This window comes from Chionomys nivalis, chromosome 7 (genome assembly GCF_950005125.1).
Source record: "Chionomys nivalis chromosome 7, mChiNiv1.1, whole genome shotgun sequence".
In the NCBI taxonomy this organism is placed as follows: Eukaryota; Metazoa; Chordata; class Mammalia; order Rodentia; family Cricetidae; genus Chionomys; species Chionomys nivalis.
This window is the reverse complement of record NC_080092.1, coordinates 65776125-65792759: the sequence shown is the minus strand read 5'-3', so window position 1 is coordinate 65792759 and position 16635 is coordinate 65776125. Positions and strand designations below refer to the sequence as shown.

Below are 16635 nucleotides of genomic sequence, written 5' to 3'. Positions count from 1 at the left end.
TGTGTTCTGCGCTTGGTGCCTTCTTTCTAATTGGCCCAGAGTTTGTCTGAGTTTTAGCTGATTGTACCCTCCCTTTTGGGTGGCAGAGTAGAGTAACTGTAATTCAATCTTCACAGTTGTAGGTTTATCATCCCCCTTTTTATCATTATTATTATCATCTTGTTTAAGCTTACCTTATTTTGCTGTAGTAGCATATGATAGAAGCCCACACTTTGAAGTAAAGTGTTCTGTTTGGCTTGCTCTTGACTCTTTTACATGGCTTCACCTTTAAAAATTAATGTAATCCTCCCCTGAATCCAGAAGCCCTCTTTGTTTATTCTAGCATGAGCCAAAGCAACCATCTTGTGCCTTCATTGGGATTGTATATTGAACACTTAATATTGAAGACTATTAATTTCTCTTTTATTAATTTGTTTATTACTACTGTTTGTGTGTGCCTTAATTTCTTGTCAACTTGACATATGCTAAAGTCATCTGGGAAGAAAGAAATTCAACTGAGAAAATGTTCCCATTAGATTGACCTGTGGGCAAGCATGAGGGGATTTTCTTGATTAATGATTGATATTGAGGGACTTTGTGCATGATGTTATCCTGGTCAGGTGGTCCTGAGTTATATGTAAAAAAAAATTAGACGGAGTAACCCCTGGGTGCAAGCCAGTAAGTTGAGCTCCCCCATGATTTCTGCCTCAGGTCTTGTCTCCAGGTTCCTGCCCTGAGTTCCTGTCTTGACCTCCTTTGATGATGCAGTGTAAGCCAGAGGAACCATTTTCTTCAAGTTCCTTCTGGTTGGGGTATTTTTATCACAATAATAGAAACCAAACAAAGACAATGCCTGTGCATGACAGGTGTTGGCATGTAGCCTATATTCCAAATCTTGTGTCAAAGTCAGAGAACAACTTTATGGAATTGATTCTCTAAGTCTGCCTTTATTTGCATTATTACAGAGATCAAACTAAGGCTACCAGACTTTTGCAGCAAGTGCCTTTGCCCACTGAGCCATCTCACCAGCCCTTTTGTCTCTTTAGACAGGTTATTGTACAAAGTGAAAGAAGTCTTAAATGCCTACAGTAATGGGATGTGTAATTTTTAAAAAAATATTTTCTTTTGGTATTTGTGTGTGTGTGTGGGGGGTAGATATATAGTATACACCTACTTGTGTTTAGGGGTACTTCTGTGTATGCAAAGGCCAGAGGAGAGTGTCACATACCTTTTTTTTTTTTTTTTGGTTTTTCGAGACAGGGTTTCTCTGTAGTTTTGGAGCCTGTCCTGGAACTAGCTCTTGTAGACCAGGCTGGTCTCGAACTCACAGAGATCCGCCTGTCTCTGCCTCCCGAGTGCTGGGATTAAAGGCGTGCGCCACCACCGCCCGGCTTCACATACCTTTTTGTATCACTTCCTTCCTTATTCTTTTGCAGTGGGGTCTCACTGAATCAGGACCTCAACATTTTTTTCTGGCCAGTAAGCCCCAATGATCCTCTTTTTCTGTACACTCCAGTACTAGCTGGAGTGTTACAAAGGGTATGGGACCACACCTAGCTTACTGTATGGTTGCTGAGATCATAATTTCCTCTTAATTGTGTAACAATGCTTTTAACTCTCCAGCCTGGTTCTGAATATATTCATTATATATTTATTAGTATATGTTGATATAATATATATTCATAATTAGATTAAAAATATTACATGTAGGTTTGTGCATGTGAGTACAGGTGCTCAAGGAGACCAAAGGCATTGGCTCTCCCTGGAACAAGAATTACAGATAAGATTGTGAGTCACCTGACAGGCAAGAATCTAAACTTGGAAATTGTTCTCTACAAGATACATTTGTACTCATGGTACAAATAATGTACTTTTGATACAAAGGAAATGAATATGTTAGTGCCAAAAGCATTGAAGCCAGAATTTAATGCCATTTGGCTTACACGTATGCTACTTTTTGCTTCCCCGGCCGGAAATTTGTGTGCATATATTAACGTTTTGTTTTTTTATTTAAAATAAAAATCTTAAGTGTATGGGTGTTTTGCACGCAGGTATGATTGTGTGTCAGATTTGTTCAGTGCTTGAGAAGGCCAGAAAAGGTGTCAGATCCGCTGAGACAGGAGTTATAGATGGTTGTGAGACACAGTACAGGTGCTAGGTATAGAACTGGAGTCTTCTTAAAGAGCATCAAGTACTATTAACTGCTAAGCCATCTCTCCAGCTCCAGGGTTTTTATTTTTGTTTGATTTTCAAGACAGGGTTTCTCTGTGTATCCTGTCTAATCTGGAACATGTTCTGTAGACCAGGATGGTCTTGAATTCAGGGATTTGCCTTTTTTCTGTCCTGGGATTAAAGCAGTGCACCACACCCAACAGGCCAACCCCAGATTTTGTCTTCTGAAAACATTTGGTCAGGAATTTTGACAAATTAGATTTTACAGATTAGATTTGAGAATATTAGAATTATGACTAAATGTCATTATGTTCCTTTACTTAGCTACTTAGTTGAAAGAATTATTTGCTTGTTCTTAGGAACTAGAAGGTCATCTATCTATCTATCTATCTATCTATCTATCTATCTATCTATCTATCTATCTATCTATCTATCTATCTATCTATCTTTCTATCTTTCTATCTATCTATCTATCTATCTATCTATCTATCTATCTATCTATCTATCTATCTATCTATCTATCTATCTATCTATCTATCTATCTATCTATCTATCTATCTATTTTGTTTTTGTGACAGGGTTTCTCTGTAGCGTTGGAGCCTGCCCTGGAACTTGCTCTTATAGACCAGGCTGGCCTCAAACTCAAAGATATCCGCCTGCATCTGCCTCCCAAATGCTGGGATGAAAAGCATGCACTACCACTGCCCAGTCCCTCTTTATTTTTGTATTTATTAATTTATTAGTTTTTGAGACAAGATTGGTTTCTCTAGGTAGCTGTAGCTGTCCTGAAATTCACCATGTAGACCAGGATGTCTTCGAACTCAGAAATTCCTTTGCCTCTGGGAGTAAAAGTGTTTTGTTTGTTTTTAAAGACATGGCCTAGAATTTGCCATGTAGCTCAAGTTGTCTTCAGACTCCTTTCTTCTCTGAGCCTCCAAATACTGGGATTATAAGTATATGCCCTCATCTGGCTATGAGGAGCTGTTTTGAAAATCTTTTCCTTCCTGGTTTCTTACCTATCTTCTGTTTCTGAATTCTAGTCACAGATATAGAGCTGAAACGACTCAAAGATGCCTTCAAGAGGACCTGTGGACTCTCATATTACATGAGTCAGCACTGCTTCATCAGGGAAGTGCTTGGGGATGGAGTGCCTCCTAAAGTTGCTGAGGTAATCTTTATGGTGCTTGGTTCCTCTCATAGTTCTATACCAGTTTAAATTTCTTTTTCAAGGTATTTTTTTTTCAGTTTTTTAATATTTATTTATTTTTATGTGTATGGATATTTTGTCTGCCTGTTCACTATGCGCCATGTATGTGCAGTACACAGAGGAGAGTTTTGGATGGCTGTGAGCCACTATGTGGATGCTGGGAATTGAACCCAGATCCTTTGGAAGAATATCAGTGCTCTTAACTGCTGAGCCATCTTTCCAGCACCCTATTTTAATTCTTTTTCTGTTATTAAATGTTTTGCTTTGAGACAGGGTCTGTCATATAGCTCAGACTGGCTCCCAACTCATGGTATAGCTGAGGCTTGCCTTGAACTCCTTATCCTTATGCCTTCATTACCTAAAAGCTTGGTTTATAAGCTTCAGCTTACCTCCCTGTGTTCTTGTCTATCTGCTTTTAAAATTTTGCAGGAGTGTCTTCTTAAAAGATTTCATCTTGGGACTGGAGAGATGGCTCAGTGGTTAATGGCACTGCCTATTCTTCCAGATCCAGGTTCAATTCCCAGGACCCAGAAGGCAGCTTACAACTCTCTGTAACCCTAGTTCCAGGGGATCTGATACCTTTACACCAATTCACATAAAGTTTAAAAATTTAAAACAAGATTTCATTTTCCTCACAGTTATTTTTCTTGCTGAGTAGGAAACAGGTCCTAGTTTAGATGTGCTGTATTCTTAAAGTTTGAATGGGAACACTGAAGACCCACAGGTTTGCATTTTTGATGCTTTTGCAACTGATATATAATTATAGAGTGTTAATATGATTTCCTCCTTATTTTAAATATCATCTCTGACATTAGCTTTTTATGTTGTATGTTTTATAAATTTTTATTGAATGGAGTTGAGTCTGTAAAATTAAACCTGTAAGTGAAATAGAAGCTTATTGGAACTTAAATTCTTATTTAAATTGTACCAGAATCTTTAAATAAAATATGCTGAGTTTGAAAGCATTCTTTTTCTAAAAATAATGTTTATTATTTTGTAGTAACATGCACAGATGTATTGTTATTCTGAGTATGACTAAGTAAAATTTATAAAACAAGATTATGATAGAAATTTTAAGCTTAATATTAAATATCAGCCCTAATTCTCTATTTTTTTATTGTTTTTAGCAGGTTTTTATTTATTTTTTATTTTTTTCCCCCTGAAACAGGGTTTCTCTGTGTAGCTTTGGAGCCTGTCCTGGAACTCATTCTGTAGACCAAGCTGGCCTCGAACTCACAGAGATCCACCTGCTTCTGCCTCCCAAGTACTGGGATTAAAGGTGTTCACCACTGCTGCTTGGCTATTTCTCATATTCTTGTTTTCCCTTAATAAGTTTATCTTAAGTACTGTTATAGTACAAAAAATGTTGAATTTATCTTTTATTTTAAGATATAACAAGCAATTTAATACTATGATATCTACCAATTAGAAAAAGGGACATAGCCCAGTTATGCTGGTGCACGCCTTTAATCTTAGCACTAGACAGGCAGAGTCAAGTGAATCTTTGTGACAAGGCCAACCAGGCCTACACAGTGAGGCCCTGTCTCAAAAAATAAAATAATGAAGGTCGTCATAGTGATTAATAGAAAATGCTTTCAAATTCAAAGACTCTTCGGCCCTTTTTCCCCCCTCCCTGCTCCTGTACTTAAAGTCAGTCAGAACTGTTTCATGTTGCTAGGAACAATTTAAAATCACAGAATTATATCTCCTTGGATTGTATATAAATATCTACCTGTACACATTCTTATTTACCTAAAGTCTCTTTTTAAATTGTGTTGTCTTTTTATTGAATTTTAAGATTAGATATAGGCCCTTTTATAAGAGACATGGCTTGCAGACAGTTTCTCCCACTCTTTATGGTTTCTCATTACTTCCTGGTGCCTTTTGAGTCAAAAACTTAAATTTGGCAAAGTCCATTTATCTCTTGTGCTGTTCCTTTTCTTTTTAAGAAACCAGTGCTTTGCCAGGCGGTGGTGGCGCACGCCTTTAATCCCAGCACTTGGGAGGCAGAGGCAGGCGGATCTTTGTGAGTTCGAGACCAGCCTGGTCTACAAGAGTTCCAGGACAGGCTCTAAAGCCACAGAGAAACCCTGTCTCAAAAAACCAAAACCAAAACCAAAAAAAAAAAAAAAAAAACCAGTGCTTTACCTAAGATTGCAAAGATTTACTCATGTATTCCCTAAGAGTTTTGTAATTTTAGCTTCTTAGAGAATCTACTGCTACCAGCCCAGGGATGGCACCACCCACAATGGCTGGGCCCTCCTGCATCAATCACTAATTAAGAAAATAGTCAGCACTTGGGAGACTGAGGCAGGCGGGTCTCTGTAAGTTCAAGACCAGCCTGGTCTACAGAGCGAGTTCCAGGACTACTGGCTCTAAGACTACAGTTTCTTTGTAACTTTGGAGCAAGTCCCAGATCTAGATCAGGCTGGCCATGAACTCTCATGGAGCTTTGCCTGCCTCTGCCCCCCACGTGCCACCACTCCCTGGCGCAGCCTGAGATTTTATGGAAACATTTTTCTCAATTGAGGTTCCCTCCTCTCAGGGAACTCTAGCTTGTGTCAGGTTGATGTAAAAATTAACCAGCACAGCCTTTAATCCCAGCACTTGGAAGGCAGAGGCAGACAGATTTTTCTTAGTTTGACACCATCCTGAAAACATAGTTAAGTTCTAGGCCAGGAAAAGAAAAAAAAAATATGGGGCTAAAAAGGTGGCTCATTGGTTAAGACATTAACCATTGACTGCCTTTCCAGGGAATCCAGGCTTGATTTCCAGCACTAATATGAGAGTTCGTAAGTGTCTGGAACTCAACTCAGCGATCTGATGTTAGGGCACTTTTCTGACCTCCACGGTACCTTATTGCACAGAATATATACAGATGAAAAACCCGTGCACATAGAAATAAATCATTTTTTTAAAGTTTTGGCAAAGTTGAAGCATAATTTCTTTTCTAGTGATTATCAAGTAGAGCTATGAAAAAAGCCATCTGGTTAAAATAGATAGCACTGTGTTAATAATTGGCTATAACCATAAAAAATAAAAGTAAATAAAATTTAAATACTAAATGGGGCTGGAGAGATGGCTCGGTGGTTAAGAGCACCAACCAGCATTCAGTTCCCAGCACCCACCTGGCAGCTAACAACTGTCTGTAATTCTAGTTCCGGGGATCTGACACCCATGGGAAAACAAACACCAATGCACACGAAAATAAACAAAAAAACAAATAATTGGCTATTACAAGGCCTGGCCACCATTAAAATTAGGTGATTGGCAAATCTAAATTACTAGATTTAAGCTTGGTGGCAGATATTATATTTATATTGTAAGATTTCTGTATGACCCTTTATACCTTTTTTTTTTTTTTTTTTTTTTTTTTTTTTTTTTTTTTTTTTTTTTGTTTTTCGAGACAGGGTTTCTCTGTGGTTTTGGAGCCTGTCCTGGAACTAGCTCTTGTAGACCAGGCTGGTCTCGAACTCACAGAGATCTGCCTGCCTCTGCCTCCCGAGTGCTGGGATTAAAGGCGTGTGCCACCACCGCCCGGCAACCCTTTATATCTTTATATGATACTTTCTGTCTTTTTTTTTTTTTATTTTGAGAGTAGTTTATTTCTTTGTGCATTTTTATAATAAAAATATCATAAAATTAAATTTTATGATATACTTTTCCTTAAAGTTCTTGTCTAATACCTATAGTATTTGTGTCACAGTTTGAGTAAATATTTTCTTGGTCTTCTATATTGAGGAATTTTTGGATTACAGTCTAGATATTTGTAATGTTCAGAGACTCTGAGTCTTGAGATGTAACTATATTTTATCAGATCATGATGACAGTGGACTTAGGATAAAGCTTTGTACTTATCTTCTCTTGCTTATTTTACAATGTCAGTTACTTTTTTTTTTGTTGTTTTTTTTGTTTGTTTGTTTGTTTTTGTTTTGTCGAGACAGGGTTTCTCTGTGGTTTTGGAGCCTGTCCTGGAACTAGCTCTTGTAGACCAGGCTGGTCTCGAACTCAAAGAGATCCGCCTGCCTCTGCCTCCCAAGTGCTGGAATTAAAGGCGTGCGCCACCAACGCCCAGCTTGTCAGTTACCTTTTTAAAGCTTGTACAGCCCTTGTTTGGATTTATTCTACAGTGACTAGTCTTAGACTCAATTTTAGTTCAGACTGGTTTGTCTTTTAGGATTAGGCAGACCCAGAAGTTACAAAGAACAGTTTTCCTGCTTCTTCCTCCCCTTAGTGTTCACATGAATTTCCTTTTCTCTGGAGCTCCTATTTCCAGTCCTGTCAGAGATGCCTACTGTGCCACACACTTCTTGAATTTGTCTGTATCCAAGGAGGAGATATAGGGGGAAAGAAGACAGAAGAGGTCAGGAAGAAATGGAAATTTGGGGGGCCGGAGAGATGGCTCAGTGGTTAAGAGTGCTGCCTGCCCTTCCTAAGGTCCTGAGTTCAGTTCCCAGCAACCACATGGTGGCTCACAGCCATCTGTAATGAGGTCTGGTGCCCTCTCCTGGCCTGCAGGCATACACACAGACAGAATACCGAGAATACTGTATACATAATAAATAGATTTAAAAAAAAAAAAGAAATGGAAATTTGTCTCATTCTCTTGGGACTGTAGTATCTGTGATGAGCTACATAATATCTTCTAAAGATTCCTAGATCCTAGTTCCTGGAAGTTACATGTAGAATGTGTCTGGAATTCTAGAAATCTGGATGCTTAAGAGATTCAAGTTTATCACTTCTTACCCTATGTGAAATTATTTCTTTTAGAATTAGAGAAATTCTTAAGTTAGCACCATTGGTAGACTTGTGTAGCCATGGATTCTTAGTCATTTGCTTAAATATCAGTTTGAGATATTCTTCAGATGATTTTGAAAATTTATTGTGAAAAAGTTATTCCAATACTAATACTGAAGATATTTACTATCTTTTGTTTTGTGATGAGTGAAGCATTAGCATTGCCCTTGATTTAGCAAAGTGAAACTGTTGATAACAATGTTTAATACTATCATAGGGTTTATCAAGTTTTGCTTTTCCTCTTTCCCATATTTATTTAATAGTTGAGTGATAACAGTGTGTAGGTCACTACAAGGTACTGAAGATTCTAGGTTACAGTATGAGCTGGTATCAATTTAAAAAAAAAACTTGGTCTGAACTTGCCTGCCTTTTACTTTTGCAAGGACAGGTCAAGGTAATTTATAGTGTACCGTAGTTTGTTTAATACTTGCTTAAATGGGACAGTCTTTGACTATATGGCTCTTGCTTACAACGAATTTTACATTTAAGAAAATAAAGAGTACTAAGGGCGTGGCTTAGTAATTAGAGCAGGTTGCCTTATTGGCAAAACCTCCCAGTTTCTCATCCTGGCACTGAAAGAGAAGGTAGGGGAATTGTATGCTATTAGGTTAGGTATTTTTCTGTCTTGGGCTTGTGGAAACTTAAGAAAGTAACCTAATTTTCCTTTGGAACTGGGAGCATTATTAATGGGATGAAGAAGATAATATGTATCTGTGGGAGTTTGTTTGTTTGGTGGTAGCAGTTGGCTAGCTTTTAGTTGTTTGAAACAAGGCCTCAGACTTACTATGTAACAAGGAGTGATCTTGAACTACTACTGATCCTTTATTTTCAGAGTGCTGGGATTCAGGCATAAGCTACCATGCCACATTTTCAGAGGTCTTTTATTACTACAACTACTACTATTTTTATTTTACTTGTGCGTGTGTATGTGCGCATATGCATGTGCTGGGTGTGCATGTATTAAGTTTTATGTACTTTTTATAACTTAGTCCACATCTGAACTTCATGGTTTGATAACCTGTGTTTTCTGTAAGGTATATGCCTTTTGGTATAATAAGACAGTTGAAACCATATGCAGTATAGTTTGCTGTTGTCCAGCCAAAGTTCCTTTGGTTCCTGGTTCTCATTGGGTTGGGATTGGAATACTTATAACATCGTTTTGGATATTGGAATCCCTCATTTAAATGTGTTTGAGGATCCTTTTGTTTTATATCCCAGAGAAACCAGTAGCAACTTCTTTTTACTGATGCTATCTATTAAAAGGGGTTTTGGTGGGGCGGTGGAAAGAAAGAAGGAAGAAAGGAAGGAAGTAAAAGTTTTGTTGTTTTAGCTGAAGTAAAATTCCTACTACTAATTTTCATTGCATTTTCCCCTTCCCATCTACTTTCTGAAGGTCAAGACTGTTTTTGTAATAATTCCTTGGAACAATACTAAACTCTTACGAAGCCATATATTTGAAGGACAGTAAGGTATTCATTTAATATCCTTGAACTCTTTGCCATTAGTGACAGTATTAGTTACTTTTATGCTGATTTGACCAAGTACCTGATAAGAAGCAACTTAAGGAGAAGTTTTATCTTGGTTTTATAATTGGAGGAAGTCCTGGTCATTAGGGTGGAGAAAACATGGTAGCAGGAATATGAGAGCGCCATTCACATTGTGTCTCCAGTCAGTAGGCAGAGAGACGTGAGTACTGATGCTCAGTTTTCCTTTTTCTTTCTATAATTACCAGTCTCTAGTTCGTAGTATGTGCAGACCACCTCCAGGGTGGCTATTCCCTGTTCAGTTAGACCTCTTTGGAAATACTCCCACAAACAAGCCTAGAAGTATCTTGTAGGTAACACTAAATTCATCAAGTTAGCTTTTCTTTTTTCTTTTTCTGAAACTCACTCTGTAGACCAGGCTGGCCTCAAACTCAGAGATCCACCTGCCTGTGCCTCCCAAGTGCTGGGATTAAAGACGTTTGTTCCACCAACTGGCTAATTCATCAAGTTAGCATGGTGCATTTTCTCATTAGGTTTGTATGTTTATTTTTAATAGTTTTATTAGTGTATATTAACTATATGCAATAATAGATTTTGTTCTTAAATTTCGTATACATATATAATGTATGTATTTTGATCATTCCCCATTATCCTCCCTTATCCCCTGCTGTTCTTACTGATCCCTTTCCGCCTCCCAGCTAGTCCTCTTTGTCTTTTTTTGTCAAAACCTGCCCTCCCCACAGTGACATATGTCTTCCAACAAGGCCATACCAACGAAGCTATCCCTTCTAATAGTGCCACTTCCTATGAAATTATAGGGGCCAATTACATTCAAACTACCACAAGCCCTGTTTTGTCTGGAAGATACTGTATTCTTCTCATCATCCATCCCCTCTGGCTCTTACAATCTTTCCAGCCTCCTTTTTTGCAGAATTCCCTGAGCCATTAGGGGAAGGATTAGATTAATACATCCCATTTAGAATTGAATGTTACAAGATCTCTCAATCTCTGCTCATTTTTCATTTGTGTGTCTTTGTAGTTTTTATCTTATGTAGGAAGAGGCTTCTCTAATGATGCTGAGTGAGGAGCCTGATATATAGGTGTAGCAGAATGTCATTAGGCGTTATTTTATAGTTTGTTCCTTTAGTGGAACAACAATGTTTGGTTTTCCCCTAGGTTCCCTCACACAACTATGTCCACCCAAAGCTTACTATTGATTAGATATTTCCTGGAAAAATCATTTCTTCATTAAGAAATTCAGATCTGCCAAATTTACCTGAGAAACTGAATTTAAAAGAATAATATTTGCAAAAGAAAAAGTATTTGCTAAAGATTGTTTGCCTGGAAAATGTTTTTGTAGATAAAAATGAATTGATGGTCCACATGTTCACCCAAATTTTAAATGGAAAGTATTTGTCCTTATGAATATTACATAAAGCTTAAGTTTTGAAGACATTAACTTGATGCCACTGACTATTTACTTTTGTTTTCCTTCAAGATTAGGGATTGAGCCCAGAGCCTTGCACATGCCAAAACAGTGCTTTATCAACTAAAATATATCCCCCAACCAAGTCCTGCTGACTTTTAATCAGGTGCTTTAAAAGGTATATTAAAGTTTACTCAGGAAAAGTATTTTCTGAAGCAATAGCCATGAATTTATATCCCAAATAGCTGAGATTATAGGCCTGTACCACCAAGCCATGTCTTGCACCTTTTGTTTTGTTTTGAGACAGTGTCTCACTGTGTAGCTCTGGTTGACCTGGAACTCACTATATAGACCAGGCTAGCCTTGAAACTCATAAAGATGTACTGGCCTCTGTTTGCTGATCATTTTGGATTATAGACATGCAACACCATGCCTAGCCCATGTTTATTTTACATGTGTGTCCATGCCATGATGTACATGGTGAAGATCAAAGAACTTCAAACTTGCAAAAGTTGTTTCTTTCATTTTATCTTGTGAGTTTAAGGGATTGAATTCAGGTTGTCAGACTTAGAGGTGAGCTCCCTTAAACACTGAGTTGTCTCACTAGCCCATACTGTGTGTATGTGTCGGTCTGTCTGTATGTACTTTGGTTTTGTTGAGACAGGGTTTCTCTGAGTAACAGTTCTAGCTGTCCTGGAAGTAGCTCTTTTAGACTAGGCTGGCCTCAAACTCACAGAGATCTGCCTGCCTCTGCTTCTCGAGTACTGGAATTAAAGGTGTGCACCATCACTGCCCAGCCATAATTTTTAAAAAATCAATCAATCAATCTATCTATCTATCTATCTATCTATCTATCTATCTATCTATCTATCTATCTATCTATCAATCATGTATGCAGTGTTCTGTATTACTTCAACCAAGAAGAGGGCACCAGATCTCATTATAATTGGTTGTGAGCCACTATGTGGATGCTGGGAATTGAACTCAGGACCTCTGGAAGAGCAGCTAGTGTTCTTAACCTCTGAGCCATCTCTCCAACCCCCATACATAATTTTTGAGTAAAAAATTTTTTTTTGTTTGTTTGTTTTTTTTTTGTTTTTCGAGACAGGGTTTCTCTGTGGTTTTGGAGCCTGTCCTGGAACTAGCTCTTGTAGACCAGGCTGGTCTCGAACTCACAGAGATCCGCCTGCCTCTGCCTCCCAAGTGCTGGGATTAAAGGCGTGCGCCACCACCGCCCGGCTTAAGTAAAAATTTTTAATGATGAATAAGTAATTTGTAATAATTTTGAATAAGTTCCTTTTATGCCTAGTTTTTATTCTATTATAAATAATGTAATAAATTTCTGTTAATTTTTTGTGATTTCTTTAGAATTTTGAAAATTAGGGAATGTTGTTCTTTGTAATCACAATAATAAACGTATAAGTGTAGTCGAAGTTAAAGGATACTCTATAACTGCATAAATTCTTTATCAAATTATTGCAGCTTTAAAGGAAGTCATCTCCCTCCCCCCCACTCTCACCTTTTGGACCTTGATAAGGATCCAAAACAAAATAAGTGGTCAGTTGTGTCATCCTGTAATCTGTGCATGTGTTAGAGTAGGTGGGCATATCAGCTGAGTGTTGTAATAAGGTATAAAAGAAGAGAGAATCATTATCATTTCACTAAAACTAATCAGAGCCTTGTCTGAAGATGGAGACAAGGTTTAGTTAAGGATGATGATACCTCTTGTCCTCAATAACTGAAGCATCTCTAAGGTTGGCTTTCTCACGTTTTTTTCTTCAGGTGATTTACTGTTCTTTTGGTGGAACATCCAAAGGGCTACACTTCAATAACTTAATAGTTGGACTTGTTCTCCTTACAAGAGGAAAAGATGAAGAGAAAGCGAAATGTAAGTTCTTTTATCTTAGGTTATAATAATATCCTATGTGCAGAATAATTTACTGAAAAATCTGAAAGGCAAAGATTGTAATGGCTATTTCTCCAAAGACACACAGCTGACCAATAAATAAGCACTTCAAAACTGTTCAGTGTAGCTAGTCATCAAAGTCAACTAAAACTACTGAGTTACTACATCACATTTTAAAATATAACAGTGCCAACGTCTATAAAAATTGCAGTCTGTTGTTGGTTGTTTTTACTCTTTGCTCTTTTTGTGGGGCCCACCACTCAACTCCCAAATAAATACACACATAGGCTTAGCTTGGCTTATTTCTAGCTAGCTTTCCTTAACTTAAATTATCCCGTCTACCTTTTGCTTCTAGACTTTTCCTTTTCTTCTGTGTATCTTACTTTCACTTTTACTGCTTAGCTGATTCTGTGGTTGGGTGTCTGGCCCCTGTTGCCCTCTCCTTGTTCTCTCGCTCCTTCATCCTTTCTTCCCAGATTTCTCTGCTTACTTATTATTCTCTCTGCCTGCCAGCCCTGCCTATCCTTTCTCCTCCCTTGCTATTAGCTGCTCAGTTTATTAGACCAATCAGGTTTTTTGGACAGGCACAGTATCACAGCTTCATAGAGTTCAAGATGCAACATAAAGGAATGCAACACATCTTTACATCATTAAAACAAATGTTCCACAGCATAAATGAGTGTAACACATCTTAAAATATATTCCACAGCAGCTGTCCTTTGCTTTGGGGAGTGTAAAATGATAGTGCAGCCACTTTTGCTTTTGTTTTTATTCAGTTATTTTTGGTGCTGGGAATTAAACTCAGGGCCTATCTGGATGGATAAACAAAATGCAAATTTCTGTACAATCTAGCCTTACTTTACCAGGAAAGGAAGTCAAGTGCTGACTGATCTGTCGCGTCCGCCTCGGCCAGCAAGGAAGACGCAACACCGGAGCTCTTCTTGCTGCAGTTTATTCAGGACCTTATTCTCTGCTTCTTTCTCTTTCCTTTTCTCTCTCTCTCTCTCTCTCTCTCTCTCTCTCTGGGCAAACCTCTCCCAGCCCTTAAATAGGCACGGGCCGCCAACCCTGGATTGCCAGGTGGGCACTGTCCATAGGTCCACACATATGCAAGCAGCTGACGATCATTGCGTGATAATAGCATAAATCAGGCCTTAGCCATAAGGAGTTGATTATCACAGAGAGCACTCGCTTTCGGGATTGCAGAGGGCGGAAGCCAGCACCATCAGGTGTGGCTCCACGCAGCTCTCTACACATTGCCATCAGGTGCGACTCCACGCAGCTCTCTACACATTGCCATCAAGTGCGACTCCACGCAGCTCTCTACACTGATCCATGCTAAAAACATAGATAAGGCTTACAAATATTTTACTGAGGGGTTGGAGAGTTGGTTCAGCAGTTAAGAGCTTGTATTACTCTTCCAAAGGATGTGAGTTTGGTTCCAGCACCGATGTCATGAGTCTCATGACCTCCTGTAACTTCAGTCCTAGAGGATCTGACATCCTCTTCTGTCCTCTTGTAGGTATATCCCATATATGCACACGCACGCGCATGCACACACATACATGTAAATATCTTTAAAACATATATTCATACATTTAAAACATACTTGAGTCAGGCAGTGGTGGCTTATGCCTTTAATCCCAGCACCTGGGAGGCAGAGACAGGCAAACCAACAAGAGCTAATTCTAGGACAGCCAGAGCTGTTACAGAGAGAAACCCTGTCTTGGGGGGTGGGGGAGGGAGGGATTCTGTCATCTGCGTTACACATCTTGATGTCTTTTTTTTTTTGGTTTTTCGAGATAAGGTTTCTCTGTGGTTTTGGTTTCTGTCCTGGAACTAGCTCTTGTAGACCAGGCTGGTCTAGAACTCACAGAGATCCGCCTGCCTCTGCCTCCCGAGTGCTGGGATTAAAGGCGTGTGCCACCACCGCCCGGGTCTCAATGTCTTTTTTAAGAAAGGAAACAGTTTGCTCTGTTTGACAGCACATCCCTATGATCCCAGCACTTGAGAGATAGAGGCAAGAGGATCAGTAGTACTCCAGGGTTATCCTCAGCTACATAGCAAGTTGGAAGGCTGTATGACACCCTGACTTTTTTGTTTTGTTTTGTTGGTTGTTTTGGGTTTTTTTGAGATGAGTTTCTCTGTGAATCCCTACCTGACCTGGAACTCACTCTGTAGGCTAGGCTGGCCTCAAATTCAGAGATCCACCTCCTCTCCCTCCCAAGTGCTGACTAAAGGTGTGTGGCACCCCTGCTGGCATGACACCCTATCTCTAAGAACAAAAAGGAAATGTGATGAATAATTCTTACATCTTTTCAAAATCCTAGTATTGCTGCCTTTCTTAGAGATGAGTGCTCTCAAAAATGTAATGACCTCTTTCACCTTTTGAACATTTTATGTCTTATATTTATATCTGTAAACATATCTTCAAGAATTTGGCCTTTTTTTCTGAATATCATTTTACTTAATGCTTATTCATCTTGAAGTACCTATTCTGTTTAACTGCTGTATGGTATTGCATTATCTGTACTCATACATCTCAGTTTGTTTTCTCAGTAAATGTTTATTTTGTTTCTAATTTTTGCTCTTACAAACAATAGTTGAGTGATTATACTGCATTTTGTACACAAGTAAGTATCAACATTTCTAAAAGTTAAAATGGGATTGTTTAGAGTTTCTTACCTATATCTTTACTTTTTCTAGATTTTTGGCAAATCCAGAATGGTTACATTTATTTGTATACTCATTAACATTTTTTGGGGACAGGGTTTCTTTGTGTAACAGTCCTGATTGTCCTGGAACCACCACCTGGCCCCATTTTCTTTCTTTCTTTTTTTATTTTTTGCTTGTTGTTTGATTTTTTTTTTTTTTTTTTTTTTTTGTCTTTGCCTCCACAGTGCTGGGATTAAAGGCATGTGCCACCACCCCACGCCAGGTCTTTTATAATATGTGAGTGAGGCCAGGTGGTAGTTTGATCCTGTTTCTTCCAGTCTTTGCTAGGACTTGGTATTAATCACATATATGAAAAAAACACCACAATTATTTTGAATAGTAATTTATACAGACAGGCATAGTGGCACACACTTGTAGTTATAGCTCTCAGGAGGCTGAGGCAGGAGTATTATAAATTCAAGACCAGTCTGGGCTACATAGTACTAACCCAACCAAGACTGCAGAGCAAGACTCTCTCAAAAAGAAGAGCAGGAGGAAGAGGATAATGAAAATGACAACAATAGTAATAAGTTGTACTCATAAAATGCAGTAAATTATGTCTTTCTCTTCTTTTCTTGCTTCTACTAACTGTACTCGATGTATGCTAAGATTAACTTATTTTTCTTTCTCTTAGATATTTTTAGTCTTTTTTCAAGTGAATCTGGGAGCTATGTCGTACGGGAAGAAATGGAAAGAATGCTCCATGTGGTGGATGGTAAAGTCCCAGATACAATTAGGAAGTGTTTCTCAGAGGTATACTTAAAGATTTATATTTTATTTCTTCTTGTTGATGTAGTGTTAACTCTTAGTTTGTGGTAATATGGCTATGATGGATGCTTGTGCACAGAGGATTTTTGGTATTTTTATATTCAATGATTTATGTGCTGTGCTCAATAAAGAGTATTTGTATTATCTAATAATTCTACAGGAAAATAAAAGTGGAATAAGG

The 16635-nt window shown here is 38.3% G+C and overlaps 1 protein-coding gene across 1 annotated transcript in view; it reads left to right on the top strand.

Moving 5' to 3' along the window:
- Nucleotides 1–16635, top strand: part of Usp32 (ubiquitin specific peptidase 32) — a 137735-nt gene that overhangs the window by 35201 nt on the left and 85899 nt on the right. Inside the window, exons 2-4 of the mRNA XM_057774344.1 lie at nucleotides 3192–3319; nucleotides 12848–12953; nucleotides 16321–16439. Of these exons, the coding sequence (XP_057630327.1) occupies nucleotides 3192–3319; nucleotides 12848–12953; nucleotides 16321–16439 (353 nt within the window). The remainder of the gene's footprint in view (nucleotides 1–3191; nucleotides 3320–12847; nucleotides 12954–16320; nucleotides 16440–16635) is intronic.